At 44.5% G+C, this 15,809-nt stretch overlaps 1 protein-coding gene across 3 annotated transcripts in view; it reads right to left on the bottom strand.

Annotated features, from left to right (window-relative positions):
• Nucleotides 1-3,429: 3,429 nt before the first annotated feature.
• The window catches only part of AUH (AU RNA binding methylglutaconyl-CoA hydratase), a 625,046-nt gene continuing 612,666 nt past the window's right edge, over nt 3,430-15,809 (bottom strand). For all 3 annotated transcript variants that reach the window (XM_063913676.1, XM_063913677.1, XM_063913675.1), the window contains 2 exons: nt 15,341-15,388; nt 3,430-4,012 (listed from right to left, as the gene is read on the bottom strand). In XM_063913676.1, coding sequence (XP_063769746.1) covers nt 3,935-4,012; nt 15,341-15,388 — 126 coding nt within the window. In that variant the 3' untranslated portion in view covers nt 3,430-3,934. The remainder of the gene's footprint in view (nt 4,013-15,340; nt 15,389-15,809) is intronic.

Raw genomic sequence — 15,809 nt, 5'->3', positions numbered from 1 at the left:
AAGACTCTCCACTAGTCTCCAAACCTTTAAACGTTCCCTGAAAACTCATCTCTTCAGACAAGCCTACCAAATTTCTGACCCACACACATAACCTTCAATGCTTCCCTATCCAGTTACATTCCCTCTGCACAGTCCCCATAACCTCACATTTTGTCTTCCAACATTGCTGGGTGATCATATCATACAACCCACTAAGAACCTAGCAATTTGGGGAAACATTATGTAACAGGTTGCATCTATCCTTGTGTATCAATACCTATTTCCCTATAGATTGTAAGCTTGCGAGCAGGGCCTTCCTACCGCTATGTCTGTCTTTGCCCTGTTTTGTTCTATAACTGTTGTTCTAATTGTAAAGCGCAACGGAATATGCTGCGCTATATAAGAAACTGCTAATAAATAAATAAATAGCTCGCTCTTGGATGGCCCGAATAGGTCCCACGTTTACTGAATGGGTAGCATTGGTAAATACTTTCTTGAAACATGAAAAATATGTTTATATGTCTAGGGGTACAATATCCAAATTTGATAGCATCTGGGATAAATGGATGGACTCTTCTTACTTCCCTCATACTTAATTTTTAGTGGATCTATGTTTAGAAGGGGTATCTTATGTCTAGAAATGGATCCCCATATGTCGCCCTGTTTCGGCAAGCTTCTGCTACCAATATATGGTATTTTGTATAATATCTGTTCTGTACATGGGTATTCCAATAAAGGTCATGTATTTCTCCCTTTTTTTTCCTTCTTCTCCCCCTTCCCTCCCACACTTTTTTCTGTGTGTTGGGTGTTTCTAAAAACAAAAGAAAATCTGTAGATTCTTGGCTGACAATTTTATACACAGAAGTCAGACAGTATATCTGTATTTATTGGTTTTATTTTATTGCTCTACCGTTTATTACAGTGTGAGGTTATAATCATCTCTGGAAAACACAACGGACTTTTGTTTGTTATACTTGCTCAATATTCCTGACAGATTATTATAGTGTAACAGATAATTGTGCAATTCTCTGCTATTTGATTTTTCCCAAAAGGGATATGTTTACTGTTTGTGTTATTTCTTTTCACGTACACATTTGTATGGTTCTTTAATTACTGCTCTGATTTGTATCATGTTTTGCTTAATAAAAACTACATTATAAAAAAAAAAACTAGGTGGGGGGGGGGGGGGGGGGGGGACAAAATTTCTGCCTTGCCGCGGGTGACAAAAATCCTAATTTCGGCCCTGACTGACCTGTTACCATTTTTAACAGCTCCGTCTCTTCTTCTGAATCCACATCCTCAGTCTGTTTCTTGGTCCCTTCCCCCATATTTTTACTAGTAGATCTCATCAGTGCTTTCGACCAACAATGTCACCTCTGATGGCACCCAAATTTAAACTGGATGAAGAACACCTAGATTTATCACAACTACACTCCTTCTGATTGTATTGTAAAATTCTCTTTATGTGAATTGAACTTTCCCAACAAAGACACACTGGATTAGAAGTATAACTGTGTTGTTTAATATCTGTACAGTGCTGCATATACCCTGTGACACCATCTAAATAAAAGATGATAATAATAATAATTATAATATTAATAGGATTTTAAAAGATGTAGCTTATTAGTGTAAGTAACTGGTGTCAACTTACCATTCCAAGTATTACAGCAATGGAAGCTGGTCAGTGCTTTCTGAGTGGTCACCTTTCAAAGGAATTAGCACAGCCAAGAAAAGAATTATCCTCTGTATGTGGCCTTTGCTGTCTCAGGAGACTGATATAATATAACATGGTAGAGTAGATTTCCATAAGGGTCCCCTGTATCTTGGGCATGACCATATAACAAGCAGTGGAATGGGAAAGCTATTGCTTTCTATTAAGCAAACACATTTGTGGGACTTCAGAAATCTGCATGTAAGATTTACATCAGCATCAAGTGAAATGCCTAACTGGCTAATCCCTGGTCTAGCTAGCATCATCATCTATTTCAGCTTTTACACAAAACTGTCTCATTAAATAATTTTGCATTATATAATATACATTTTTTTTTAATAAGCTAAGTGCTAAAGCTTTCTAACCACAAAACTTGCACCAAACACTATTTTGCAGAATGATAATTCAGTGAGTTATCAAATAGAAAAACACCTCCATAGTTCAAAAGAGACGACATACTTTTAAATTAGCAAAGATTACAGTATGAGCTCAGCAAATTCACTGCTACAGGAGATCCAATAACTATAGAAATGATATAAATAATGAAATGCTAGTGCTTACTGTACCATTTGCAAGTGATAGGATCACAAACAGCAACAAACTATGATTAGAGGAGGATGTGCCCCAGACAATATTATAAGCTAAATTTACTTTTCAATTATACAACACTGGGTAGAGATATATCTTTTTTTTTTTTTAATAGATAAATAATTGTTTAAAAGCCTGTTTAACTCATATAGTATTTTATAGTTTCACTACAGTACTGTAGTAATTTTAAGGTAGCACGGATCGGTAATGATGATTACTGAGGCGGGAAAAACTTTCCAATGTGAGTGGCCAAGGGATTTATGAATTTATCATAATTATGATTGTGCTAATCCTTTATATATTGTGAAACACCTATGGCAATTCAGTCTCAAGAGTATCTCCATTGTCTCGCTAAGGCCTTGTGTATACATGTCCTTTTAAAAGTGTGAGAGATGACTTGAAACGCACACAAATATATTATGCTTATTCATCCGTATGGTGAAAGCTCTCTGGATACATTGGGGCTCACTGTGAACATCAGGGGGAACATCACTTTGAATAAGAATAAAACAGGAAAGAAGGTAAAGTATACCAAGTGGCCCCTATCTGCAATACTGTTTTGAAATGTAACAATTAGGTGTATACAATTTGTATTGCTGAGAAACAAAGCTGTGTTTCAGCCAATAAGGATACAAATACAGGGAATTATATAACATGTTCCCCCCTAAGGCAGCCACTGAGAAAGGGCTGAGAATGGACATTTCAGGTGAGATGCAATAGCGTGCGAGTTTGCCAGAGGTCCGGGATGCTGGTTGATCTCAGACGTTTTATTAAAGCGGCAGTCATTTGCAAGACAAAATCATGCCTTGTAAATAACTGCCGCTTTAGAGAAAACGTCTGAGATCGGCCGGCATCCCGCGACTCTGGCAATCTCGCACGCTAGTACATCTCGCCTATAGTCTTTTAACAAATCGCTTGACTTTCTCCTTTACAGTGGAATTCTTGTTTCCATGCTTTCTATAGCATGCTTTCACAGTTCAAGATATTACCACACACATTAAATTATATTCTGGCTAGCTCATACATGTTCACTGTGAGAAAAGACAACCCTCTCCCAATGTGGCTGCTTGTCTCTCACACCTTCCCAACACACAATGTGACACGCATTGTACAACACTGACTGTAACATTATGTAATCACTACACAACATGTACGGTTTCAGTACAGCTTTATTGATTTCATACATTCCATCTGATATTTTCTGAAAATGTTTTTTTGCAGTTAGGATTGCTGACATTCTTTGATATTGTGAATCATTCCTATGGCTTTATTTCACATTACTTTGACAATCTATACAGTGTATCATAACGTACAATGCTGATGAAGCAAAAATAAATAAACATAGGTTTTCTGTGCAGCCCTGGAGATTACTAGTGTTTGCTATTAAAATGGAGTTTCTGACAGCTCGGGGAACTTAAAGAAGGCAAGTGAGTGACAGTGCATGTAGGTACAAGCACAGGCGGAAACTACGAAAGTGATCTGAAACACATACTTGTATCAGATGCATGTATGGGCACATTCCAGATGCCGTAATGTTTACATTTGATTCAATTTTCATGGATGGGAAATTCCACGTACTAAGACAAGGGATAGAAAGACGGTGCCCAAAACGTTTCTTTTCTTCCATATTCTCAGGAAAGGCATTGCAGTGTCTCCTTATTCTCCCTTGAAACGTGGAGGTCTTTTTTCCTTAAATGCTAGTAAGCCTTCAATCCTATCCTTTGTTGGGATAACCTGCAAACAGACAACATTATAAACTTTTTTTTTAATAAAGGAGTGTCAAAAAGAGGAGTACTCACCCCTCCCCACACACTCACTCCCCTTACATATATACACGCTGGTACGGTATAATATATTGTAAATGTATGTTACTGTAAATCATGCTTGACAACGCTCCCTGATAATCAGAGAGACTCCCTGAAATAGCTGCAATCTCCCTGCCTCCCTGAAGAGTCTAGCAATCTGGTTGATGTACAGAGCAGAATCCCATCATTCCTTTCTAGCCAAATCTAGTCTAGTCAAATTGAAAATAATACACTGGCACTTTTATGATGCTACAACTCTAGTTAGAGGACTACATCTTCTTCTCAGGTGGTCATTGGTTTTCTGTATTGTAAATGATGCCCAATGTGAACCAGGATGTTGGACCTTATAGCTGTAAACAGCGTGCAAACTACTGTGAAAAAAGGGAGGCTCTCCCTCTCTGTCACTAAGCCCGTAGTGCTCAATAAAATCACTTTACCTTTTTCTATGATAGAGTGTTTGTAGTAATATATTATACTAGTCTGGACAAATCATCAGCAAAATATAAAATGACCGGGCTGCAGTTAATATACCGGCTGTTAGGATCCTGGCGTTCAGGAGACTGACACGGAACCCCGGCAACCAGTGAAATGTGAGCCACCGGGCCTGAAGTCTCCTAACCGCCGGTCAAGTGATAGCAACCCCGTCTGCCGGTAAATCATATGTATTCCACAATGATCTGCTCAACTCAAAAATATCAATTGACAACACACTTCCTGCTTAATGTTACCAAGCGTATGGACATCTCACTTTCTCACTTGACATGCTACAGACCCAAGTTCAGCAGGAACATCTATTGTTTTCTTTGCTATTCAGCTACAGTATCAATTCCTAAAGGTCTGGCATGTCAGTTGGAGTACAGTGGATAGTAACATAGCCCACTCTATTGACTGCCTACATTGCTGCAACAAATACTCGTATATCTTTGATATACAGGTCAAACACAGTGACAATTATGTACATATAGTTTATCTAAGGCTGTCACAGAACCATATTATTGTATATATCGAAAAGTGTCACTAAAGTAGATGGACGCCCACAATTGTATGCTCCACACTTCTGTCAAACACAAGGTCTTTAATAATGCAACTGTCTCGGAATACCACTTTGATTGACTGCTAACAAAATGACAAGCTGCAAAAAAAAATGAAATAAAATGCCATCCGTGATAAAACTGCACATATTTGAGATCTGTAAACAACAGCAATGCATATGGTGTGAAGCCTCTAATGAATAGTCAAATGAATGTGTGGCCATTTAGGAATCCTAAATTTATCTAACTTGCATAAACACCATTTGCTGATTTTTGTGTGGGAGGTTTCACATTACAAAAACAATAACTCCTTCCCGTGGAAGAAATAAACAAACAACAAATAAAGCAATGAAATACGCCCCTGCATATAATCAAATCTGAATATGTCAAATCCTCCCGTCCAATATGTAAAATATGTGCAATTCTGGAAAAAAAAAGAAGGATACTACATATTGCTTTATACATGATACGGACTTTTATTACGTTCCAGAAAGAAATTAAATGGAATGAGAGTAGAAAAACAATCTGACATTTGATTTACATTTTTCTTAACAAACAAAACATTAGGATCTTATACATAGTTACAGTATGTTATTTATAGTTAGAATATCTTCTCTTACCAGGTTAGATGGTTTATCTTTTTGCAACCCTTACTTTAGCCTTGTTGCAGTTTAATACTCTCTGACCTCTGCCCCTGACCTTTTGACCATTCTGACCTCTGTATAGTTCTGCTAGACTCAACAGCCTGCATTTCCCAGTGCACATTGCTAGCGGTAATGGACTGGAAAAGTAGATATTAAACAGGTAATTGCATGTGGAATACATGTTTTTCCAAGTGGATATTAATGTGGTATCTGAAGATATAAATTCAAAATAAAAGTTTGAAAACAAGATAACTTGCAATAATTTTTAGGTCCTCAACTAAACAGATTGGGGCTGATGCTGAGGCTGCAAATTATGTGTATGCTCCACACTTCTGTCAAACACAAGATCCTTAATAATGCTACTGCAAAAAATGCAAAAAAATAAGATTTTAAACCTACCGGTAAATCTATTTCTCCTAGTCCGTAGAAGATGCTGGGGACTCCGTAAGGACCATGGGGTATAGACGGGCTCCGCAGGAGACATGGGCACCTAAAAAGATCTTTTCCTATGGGTGTGCACTGGCTACTCCCTCTATGCCCCTCCTCCAGACCTCAGTTAGAGAACTGTGCCCAGAGGAGATGGACAATACAAGGCAGGATTTAAAAATCCAAGGGCAAGATCAATACCAGCCCACACCAATCATACCATGTAACCTGGAACATACATAACCAGTTAACCGTATGAACAACAACAGTGACGGTCCAAGACCGACTCCAACTGTAACATAACCCTTATGTAAGCAACAACTATATACAAGTCTTGCAGAGTTTCCGCACTGGGACGGGCGCCCAGCATCCTCTACGGACTAGGAGAAAAAGATTTACCGGTAGGTTTAAAAACTTATTTTCTCTTACGTCCTAGAGGATGCTGGGGACTCCGTAAGGACCATGGGGTTTATACCAAAGCTCCCAATCGGGCGGGAGAGTGCGAATGACTCTGCAGCACCGACTGAGCAAAAGCTAGGTCCTCGTCAGCCAGGGTATCAAACTTGTAGAATTTAGCAAAGGTGTTTGACCCCGACCAAGTCGCCGCACGGCAAAGCTGCAATGCCGAGACGCCTCTGGTAGACGCCCAAGAAGAGCCCACCTTCCTAGTGGAATGGGCCTTAACCGAATTTGGAACCGGCAATCCAGCAGTAGAATGAGCCTGCTGAATCGTATTACAGATCCAGAGAGCAATAGTCTGCTTCGAAGCAGGTGCGCCAATCTTATTAGCAGCATACAGGACAAACAGTGCTTCTGTTTTCCTAATTCTAGCCGTTCTGGCTACATAAATCTTCAAAGCCCTGACTACGTCCAGGGACCTGGAATCCTCCAAGTCACTCGTAGCCACAGGAACCACGATAGGTTGCTTCAGATGGAATGAAGAAACCACCTTAGGCAAAAAATGAGGGTGTGTCCTCAATTCCGCTCTATCCACATGAAAAATCAAGTAGGGGCTCCTGTGTGACAAGGCCGCCAATTCTGACACTCGCCTTGCCGATGCCAAGGCCATCAACATGACCACCTTCCAGGTAAGAAATTTCAACTCAACCTTGTTAAGTGGTTCAAACCAGTGTGATTTTAGGAACTGCAACACCACGTTCAGGTCCCACGGTGCCACTGGAGGCACATAAGGAGGCTGGATGTGCAGCACTCCCTTTACAAACGTCTGGACATCTGGAAGAGAAGCCAATTCCTTCTGAAAGAAAATCGAAAGGGCCGAAATCTGTACCTTAACAGAACCTAATTTCAGGCCCATATCCACTTCTGTCTGCAGGAAGTGGAGAAAACGCCCCAAATGAAAATCTTCCGTAGGCGCGTTCTTGGTTTCAGACCAAGACACATACTTTCGCCAGATACGGTGATAATGTTTCACCGTCGCCTCCTTCCTAGCCTTTATTAAAGTAGGGATGACCTCCTCCGGAATCCCCTTCTCCGCTAGGATTCGGCGTTCAACCGCCATGCAGTCAAACGTAACCGCTGTAAATCTTGGAATATACAGGGCCCCTGTTGCAACAGGTCCTCCCTCAGAGGGAGAGGCCAGGGATCTCCTGTGAGCATCTCTTGAAGATCTGAGTACCAGGCCCTTCGAGGCCAGTCTGGAACAACGAGTATCGTCTGTACTCTTCTTCGCCTTATGATCCTCAACACTTTTGTGATGAGAGGAAGAGGAGGAAACACGTAGACCGAGTGGAACACCCACGGCGTTACCAGGGCGTCTACTGCCACTGCCTGAGGGTCCCGAGACCTGGCACAATACCTCCGAAGCTTTTTGTTGAGGCGTGACGCCATCATGTCTATTTGAGGAATTCCCCAAAGACGTGTTATGTCTGCAAAGACTTCTTGATGAAGTCCCCACTCTCCTGGATGGAGATCGTGTCTGCTGGGGAAGTCTGCTTCCCAGTTGTCCACTCCCAGAATGAAGACAGCCGACAGAGCGCTTACGTGATTTTCCGCCCAGCGAAGAATCCTTGTGGCTTCCGCCATCGCGACTCTGCTTCTTGTCCCACCTTGGCGGTTCACATGAGCCACTGCTGTGACATTGTCTGATTGAATCAGAACTGGTAGGTTTCGAAGAAGACTCTCCGCTTGTCGAAGGCCGTTGTATATGGCCCTGAGTTCCAACACATTGATGTGTAGACAGGACTCCTGGTCTGACCACAGTCCCTGAAAATTTCTTCCTTGGGTGACTGCTCCCCATCCTCGGAGGCTCGCGTCCGTGGTTACCAGGATCCAGTCCTGAATTCCGAACCTGCGACCCTCCAGCAGGTGAGCACTTTGCAGCCACCATAGGAGAGACACCCTGGCCCCTGGGGACAGAGTTATTCTCCGATGTAAGTGCAGATGCGACCCGGACCATTTGTCCAGAAGGTCCCATTGAAACGTCCTTGCATGGGACCTGCCGAAGGGGAAGGCCTCGTAGGCCGCCACCATTTTTCCCAGAACTCGAGTGCATTGATGAACTGACACCCTTTTCGGTTTTAGCAGGTCTCTGACCATGTTCTGGATGTCCTGGGCTTTTTCCAACGGGAGAAAAACCTTCATTTGTTCCGTATCCAGTGTCATACCTAGGAACGTTAGTCGAGTTGTCGGAATCAACTGTGACTTCGGTAGATTCAGAAACCAACCGTGTTGCTGGAGCACTCTCAGAGAGAGCGTTACACTGCTCAGCAATTTCTCTCTTGATCTCGCCTTTATCAGGAGATCGTCCAAGTATGGGACAATTGTGACTCCATGCTTGCGCAGGACCACCATCATTTCCGCCATTATCTTGGTGAAAATCCTTGGGGCCGTGGAAAGCCCAAACAGCAACGTCTGAAATTGGTAATGACAACCCTGTACAGCGAATCTCAGGTACTCCTGATGGGAGGGATATATGGGGACATGCAGGTACGCATCCTTTATGTCCAGTGACACCATAAACTCCCCCTCCTCCATACTGGCTATAATCGCCCTGAGCGATTCCATCTTGAATTTGAATCTTTTCATGTACAGGTTTAGGGATTTTAGATTCAAAATAGGTCTTACCGAACCGTCCGGTTTCGGGACCACAAAGAGGGTTGAGTAGTAGCCTCTTCCCTGCTGGTTCAAGGGAACTCTGATAATTACTTGCTGTAGACACAGCGTTTGAATTGCAGCTAACACTACATTCCGTTCTGGTGTAGAAGCTGGTAATGCCGACTTGAAAAATCGGCGCGGGGGCACCTCTTCGAATTCCAGTTTGTAACCCTGGGAAACTATTTCCAACACCCAAGGATTCTGAGCTGACCCAGGCCTGGCTGAAAAGTCGAAGACGAGCCACCACCGATGCGGACTCCTGCAGGGGAGCCCCAGCGTCATGCTGAGGGTTTTGTAGTAGCCGGGGAGGACTTTTGTTCCTGGGCACCGGCCGAAGCGGGTGCTCTTTTCCCTCTAGCCTTACCTCTGGCAAGGAAGGAGGACCCCCGACCTCTTCTGGACTTTTGCGACCGAAAGGACTGCATCTGATACGGTAGTATTTTCTTTTGCTGTTGGGGAATAAATGGTAAGAAATTTGATTTACCTGAGGTAGCTGTGGAAACCAGGTCCGTCAGCCCATCCCCAAACAATACGTCTCCCTTATAGGGTAGGACTTCCATATGCTTTTTTGAATCCGCATCACCCGTCCATTGGCGAGTCCATAAGGATCGTCTCGCTGAGATAGACATGGCATTGGCTCTGGAAGCCAGCAATCCAATATCCCTTTGAGCATCTCTCATAAATAAGACTGCATCTTTAATATGGGCTAGAATTAACAATACAGTATCTCTATCCATGGTACCAAATTCAGCCGTCAGATCATCTGTCCATGTTGAAATTGCGCTACATACCCATGCCGACGCAATTGTCGGTCTTAGCACAGCTCCAGTATGCGAATAAATAGACCTTAAAGTAGTCTCCTGCCTGCGATCCGCAAGATCCTTGAGGGCCGCTGTGTCTGGAGACGGTAGCGCCACTTTCTTGGACAGGCGTGTTAAGGCCTTGTCCACAGTGGGAGGTGATTCCCAACGCACCCTGTCCTGTTTAGGGAAGGGGTATGCCATATAAATTCTTTTGGTGATCTGCGGTCTCTTTTCCAGAGTCTCCCAAGCTTTTTCAAAGAACTCATTTAGTTCATGAGATGTGGGAAAATTTATAATCTGTTTCTTTCCCTTAAACATGTGTACCCTCGTGTCTGGAACAGAGGGTTCATCAGCAATATGCAACACATCCCTTATTGCACAATCATACACTGAATGCTTTTTGTCACCTTAGGGTGCAATTTTACTGCATCATAGTCGACACTGGAATCAGAGTCCGTGTCGGTAGTAGTGTCCACAATTTGTGCTAAGGGACGTTTTTGAGACCCCGACGGGCCCTGTGAGTCGGTCCAATCCGAGGATTGACCCCCTGATGCCTCCCCTGATTCAGCCTTATCAAGCCTCTTATGTAAAGATGCCACACTTGCATTCAACATATGCCACATGTCCATCCATTCCTGAGTCGGCACAACCGACGGGGACACACCACTCATTTGCTCCACCTCCTCCTTGGAGAAGCCTTCCGCCTCAGACATGTCAACACGCCCGTACCGACACCCCACACACACAGGGATAAACCTATAAGGGGACAAGACCCCAACCAGGCCCTTAGGAGAGACAGAGAGAGAGTATGCCAGCACACACCCAGCGCCTAAATAACACTGGAAAAAAATGACCAGATAGCGCTTTTTTATATATTCTATCCAAATTCCCACTCACTGCGTTACCAATGTGCCCCCCTCCTTCTTTTTCCAGCCTGTGAAGTGTTCAGCAGGGGAGAGACCGGGGAACCAGCGTTCTCATGCAGCTTCTGTGGAGAAAATGGCGCTGGTTAGTGCTGAGGATCAAGCTCCGCCCCCCCAACGGCGGGCTTCGGTCCCAGTGCAATTGTAATAAAATGGCGGGGGATCTGTGATTTACTGCCTCCGCAGCCTAATCATACTCTATTGTGCCCAAAATTGAGGATTATTGCTGCCCAGGGCGCCCCCCCTGCGCCCTGCACCCATCAGTGCTGCCTCTGTGTGTTGTGTCTGGGAGCAATGGCGGTCTTCTGCCGCCTGAGATGTCTTCTATCTTCTCATACTCACACGGCTTCTATCTTCCGGCATCTGTGAGGAGGACTGCGGCGCGGCTCCGGGACGAACCCCAGGGTGAGACCTGTGTTCCGACTCCATCTGGAGCTAATGGTGTCCAGTAGCCTAAGAAGCAGAGCCTATCAGTTAAGTAGGTCTGCTTCTCTCCCCTCAGTCCCACGATGCAGGGAGCCTGTTGCCAACAGGACTCCCTGAAAATAAAAAACCTAACAAAATTATTTTTCTACAGAAAACTCAGGAGAGCTCTCTGCAGTGTACCCTTTCTCCTCTGGGCACAGAATCTAACTGAGGTCTGGAGGAGGGGCATAGAGGGAGGAGCCAGTGCACACCCATAGGAAAAGTTCTTTTTAGGTGCCCATGTCTCCTGTGGAGCCCGTCTATACCCCATGGTCCTTACGGAGTCCCCAGCATCCTCTAGGACGTAAGAGGAATGCTAATTGTTTTAATTATGGTAAGGATATATATCTTGAGATGTGTATGACTCTACTTATGTCTTAGTTTTACCTATATGTTTTGATTGCCAAACACACAGTTGCTTTTATCCTTCAATAAAAACTGTAGCGCAGCAGGTGATGGATGATTATGGATGATTATGTAATATGGTCAAATATTGTAAGCTCTCACGAGCAGGGCCCTCTTACTTCATGTGCTTTGCCTTCCCTCATGCAGGGCCGGCAACAGAAACTTTGGGGCCCGACACACTGATATCTCTGGGGTCCCCCTAACACACACATATATATATATATATATATATATATATATATATATATATTGGAGCACGCTTAATATGTGGAGTGTTAATTTACATTTAAAATTGTATATTTTATTTATACCATGTAAAAGAAAAACCAATATAACGTGTCTCTACACTGGTTCAACAGATTAGTTATCAAATATAATAAAATGAGAAGTAGTGTGTATAGAATACTTCTCTATTAAGGTGAAATTATTATTATAGCCAGGTCTAAACAGTATTATATCATTCTCTAGCTTTGCGGTCAGCCTAGTAGCCTACTAATTTTTTTTGTTCAGTTAATTGGTGGGTGAGCAGTTTATACAGTATTGATGAAGATCTTTTTGGTGTCACTGATCCTCAGGGGTCCCTCTGACCTTCGGGGCCCAGGATGGGTGTCCCCTTTGTACCCACCTGTTGCCGGGCCTGCCCTCATGTATACCATCATTTCCTCCCTTCCAACAACGGCACCAAACCTTTGTTATCTGCCATCCTGCTGCTGATTTTGATTTATGACCGCTGATGCAGGAATTTTTATAAAACATGTCCTTGTTCTGCAATATTTGTACTGTACTATAAGTCATGTTTTTTCCTTTTTTTTGTGTTCAGGCTGTCCCGGTTTATGTACGTTGTAAGGCACTGTGGACAGTGGCGTAGGTTCGCCCCAGTCGCCCAGAGGCATGATAAATGTTGGTGCCGCCCCTACATACTGTATACACACACACTCTTCATATGTAGCTATCCGGCACTCATGTTGAACAGTAGTAGCGTGCTCAGGTGCCTTTCCAAATAGTAATATAGATACACATACAAAGTGGACGGCACTCCAAGTCAGTCATCACAATAAAATAGACACCAGCATACCTTTATAGCACACCTACAGTACTCCCTCACCCAAAAGCGTGTCACAATGTAGATGCTTTGGCGCAGTGGTGTGCCGATATACAGTATATATATAAAAAACATACAAACGCCTCTTTCACTTAAACACACACATGCCTCTCACACCTCTTACCTACACACGCCTCCTTCGCTTAAACACACACACACCTCCTTCGCTTAAACACACACACCTCCTTCGCTTAAACACACACAATCCTCACTTACACACACGCCTCTCACTTACAGTACACACACACCTCTCACACACACGCCTCTCACTTACACAAATGCCTCACACATGCTTCCTTCACTTAAACTCACACACACATGCTTCCTTCACTTAAACACACAAACACGCCTCTTTCATTTATACACACACACATACACACACATATGCCTCTCTCACACATACACGCACACACGCCTCTTTCACTTAAAAACACACACACACACACAAACAAAAACAAACACATGCTTCCTTCACTTACACACACACACACACACACACACACACACACACACACACACACACACACACACACACACACACACACACCTCACTTAAACATGCACACATAAAACACAGTGCTGCCAACATTTATTACAGACCCCCAAGCACCGCTCCCCTTTCCAGCTACAAACACCCCCACAGTGCAGCTTGAGGCAAGTGCTGCCAGTGCCTACCTGCTGCTATCAGCCCAACAGAGAGCATCACTTGGCCAGCTCATCTGGAAGGGCCTGGCAGGAGCTGCGTTCTGGAGCTCCCCCTAGCTGTAGCCACAGCCAGCTCTCTGTATATACTAGGACAGGGGTGGCCAACCAGTCAGAGGCAAAGAGCCAGAAAAGATCTGTAGTCAAGGGCAAGAGCCAGTATCAAACGCGAGCCTTCGGCGCGCGTGCAAAAATGGGGGCGTGGCCTAGTTTTCACAAAGCCACACCCCATTTTGTGCACACACCTTTCGTTATGACGTTTGTAGGAGTATGACCTTGTGTCATAACTCCGTTTAGAGTCATGTTGTACAGTGCCACATACATATAAAAAAATGTCAAAAAATGGGTGCCTCCACACTGCCAGAAACATATGTCCCCACAGTGCTACATACACATATGTCCCCACAGTGCCAGATACATATATGCCCCACAGTGCCAGATACATATATGCTTCACAGTGTCAGATACACATGACCCCCCAGTGCCAGATATACATGTCCCCCCAGTGCCAGATATGCCCCCAGTGCCAGATATATATGTCCCCACAGTGCCAGCTATGCCCCTAGTGCCAGATATATATGTCCCCAAAGTGCCAGCTATGCCCCCAATGCAGTGTCCCCACAGTGCCAGATATGCCTCCAGTGCCAGATATACATGTCCCCACACAGTGCCAGCTCTGCCCCCAGTGCCAGATATACATGTCCCCCCAGTGCCAGCTATGCCCCCGTGCCAGCTATGCCCCTAGTGCCAGATATATATGTCCCCAAAGTGCCAGATATATATGTCCTCACAGTGCCAGCTATGCCCCTAGTGCCAGATATGTCCCCACAGTGCCAGCTATGCCCCCAATGCCAGTGTCCCCAGTGCCAGATATGCCCCCCAGTGCCAGATATACATGTCCCCCAAGTGCCAGATATATATGTCCCCACAGTGCCAGCTATGCCCCCAATGCCAGTGTCCCCACAGTGCCAGATATACATGTCTCCCCAGTGCCAGCTGTGACCCCAGTGCCAGGTATACATGTCCTCACAGTGCCAGCAATGCCCCCAGTGCCAGATATACATGTCCCCCAAGTGCCAGATATATATGTCCCCACAGTGCCAGCTATGCCCCCAATGCTAGAGTCCCCACAGTGCCAGATATGCCCCCCAGTGCCAGGTATACATGTCCCCACAGTGCCAGCAATGCACACAGTGCCAGATATACATGAGGACCCCCTTCCCCCATGCTGCTCACCGCGCTACTGCTGCTGTCTGTGAGGGGAGGAGAGCGCAGCGTGCGTCTCTCCTGCCCCTCACTCTCCGGCGGCTGTGTCTCTCTTCAATTAGGCGCCGGTCCGTGAGCCAATCAAAGATCGCGAGCTCTGAATGGCTCACGGACCGGCGCTGAATTGAAGCGTGACGCCGCCGGCGGAGAGTGAGGGGCAGGAGAGGTGTGCTCTCTTTCCCTCACAGACAGCAGTGCGGTGAGCGGTCAGGCAGCGGGAGACAGCGGAGATTTGCCCCCTTGAGGTTAGGAGCCCGGCGGCAGCCGACTCCACTGCCTCCCAGAGTTCCGCCCCTGACTGTGGACCTTTTGTGGCGCCATATAAATAACTAATAAATACATAAATAAAATAATAATAATAAACAGGAGTACATACCTGAGCATAGCATGCTTCTTCTATTGCTAAGCCTGTTGCCAAATCCACCTACAATTTAAAAATAACATTTTTGAATTACAGTAGCACGTGTACTTTAAAAATGCAAGTCAACCACACTGAATACTACTACATTATGTAGACAAAAGTGTTTGGACACACTACGCCGCGCAAGTGAAATTATGTGCTCCTGCAGCAGACACGTGTTAGTGAAGATATAAAACAGGTAGAGGGGCACTGATACGATCATCTGCTTATGAAATGGCTTGCCGGAAGGAGTTAACAGAGGTTGAAAAGTGGATCACCATAGGCTGCACAATGTCATGTTTCTAGGGTGATGTTGGACTGGTATACAGAAAATTATGTAACCCGGATGGACTGGCCAACTCAGAGTCCAGATCTTAACCCCACTGAGAACCTCTTGGACGAATTGGAGTGACAGGTGCATTCTGGACCAACTCGACCTTCTTCA

The sequence above is a fragment of the Pseudophryne corroboree genome, chromosome 1, assembly GCF_028390025.1.
Source record: "Pseudophryne corroboree isolate aPseCor3 chromosome 1, aPseCor3.hap2, whole genome shotgun sequence".
In the NCBI taxonomy this organism is placed as follows: domain Eukaryota; kingdom Metazoa; phylum Chordata; class Amphibia; order Anura; family Myobatrachidae; genus Pseudophryne; species Pseudophryne corroboree.
This window is presented reverse-complemented; position numbering and strand designations above follow the sequence as displayed.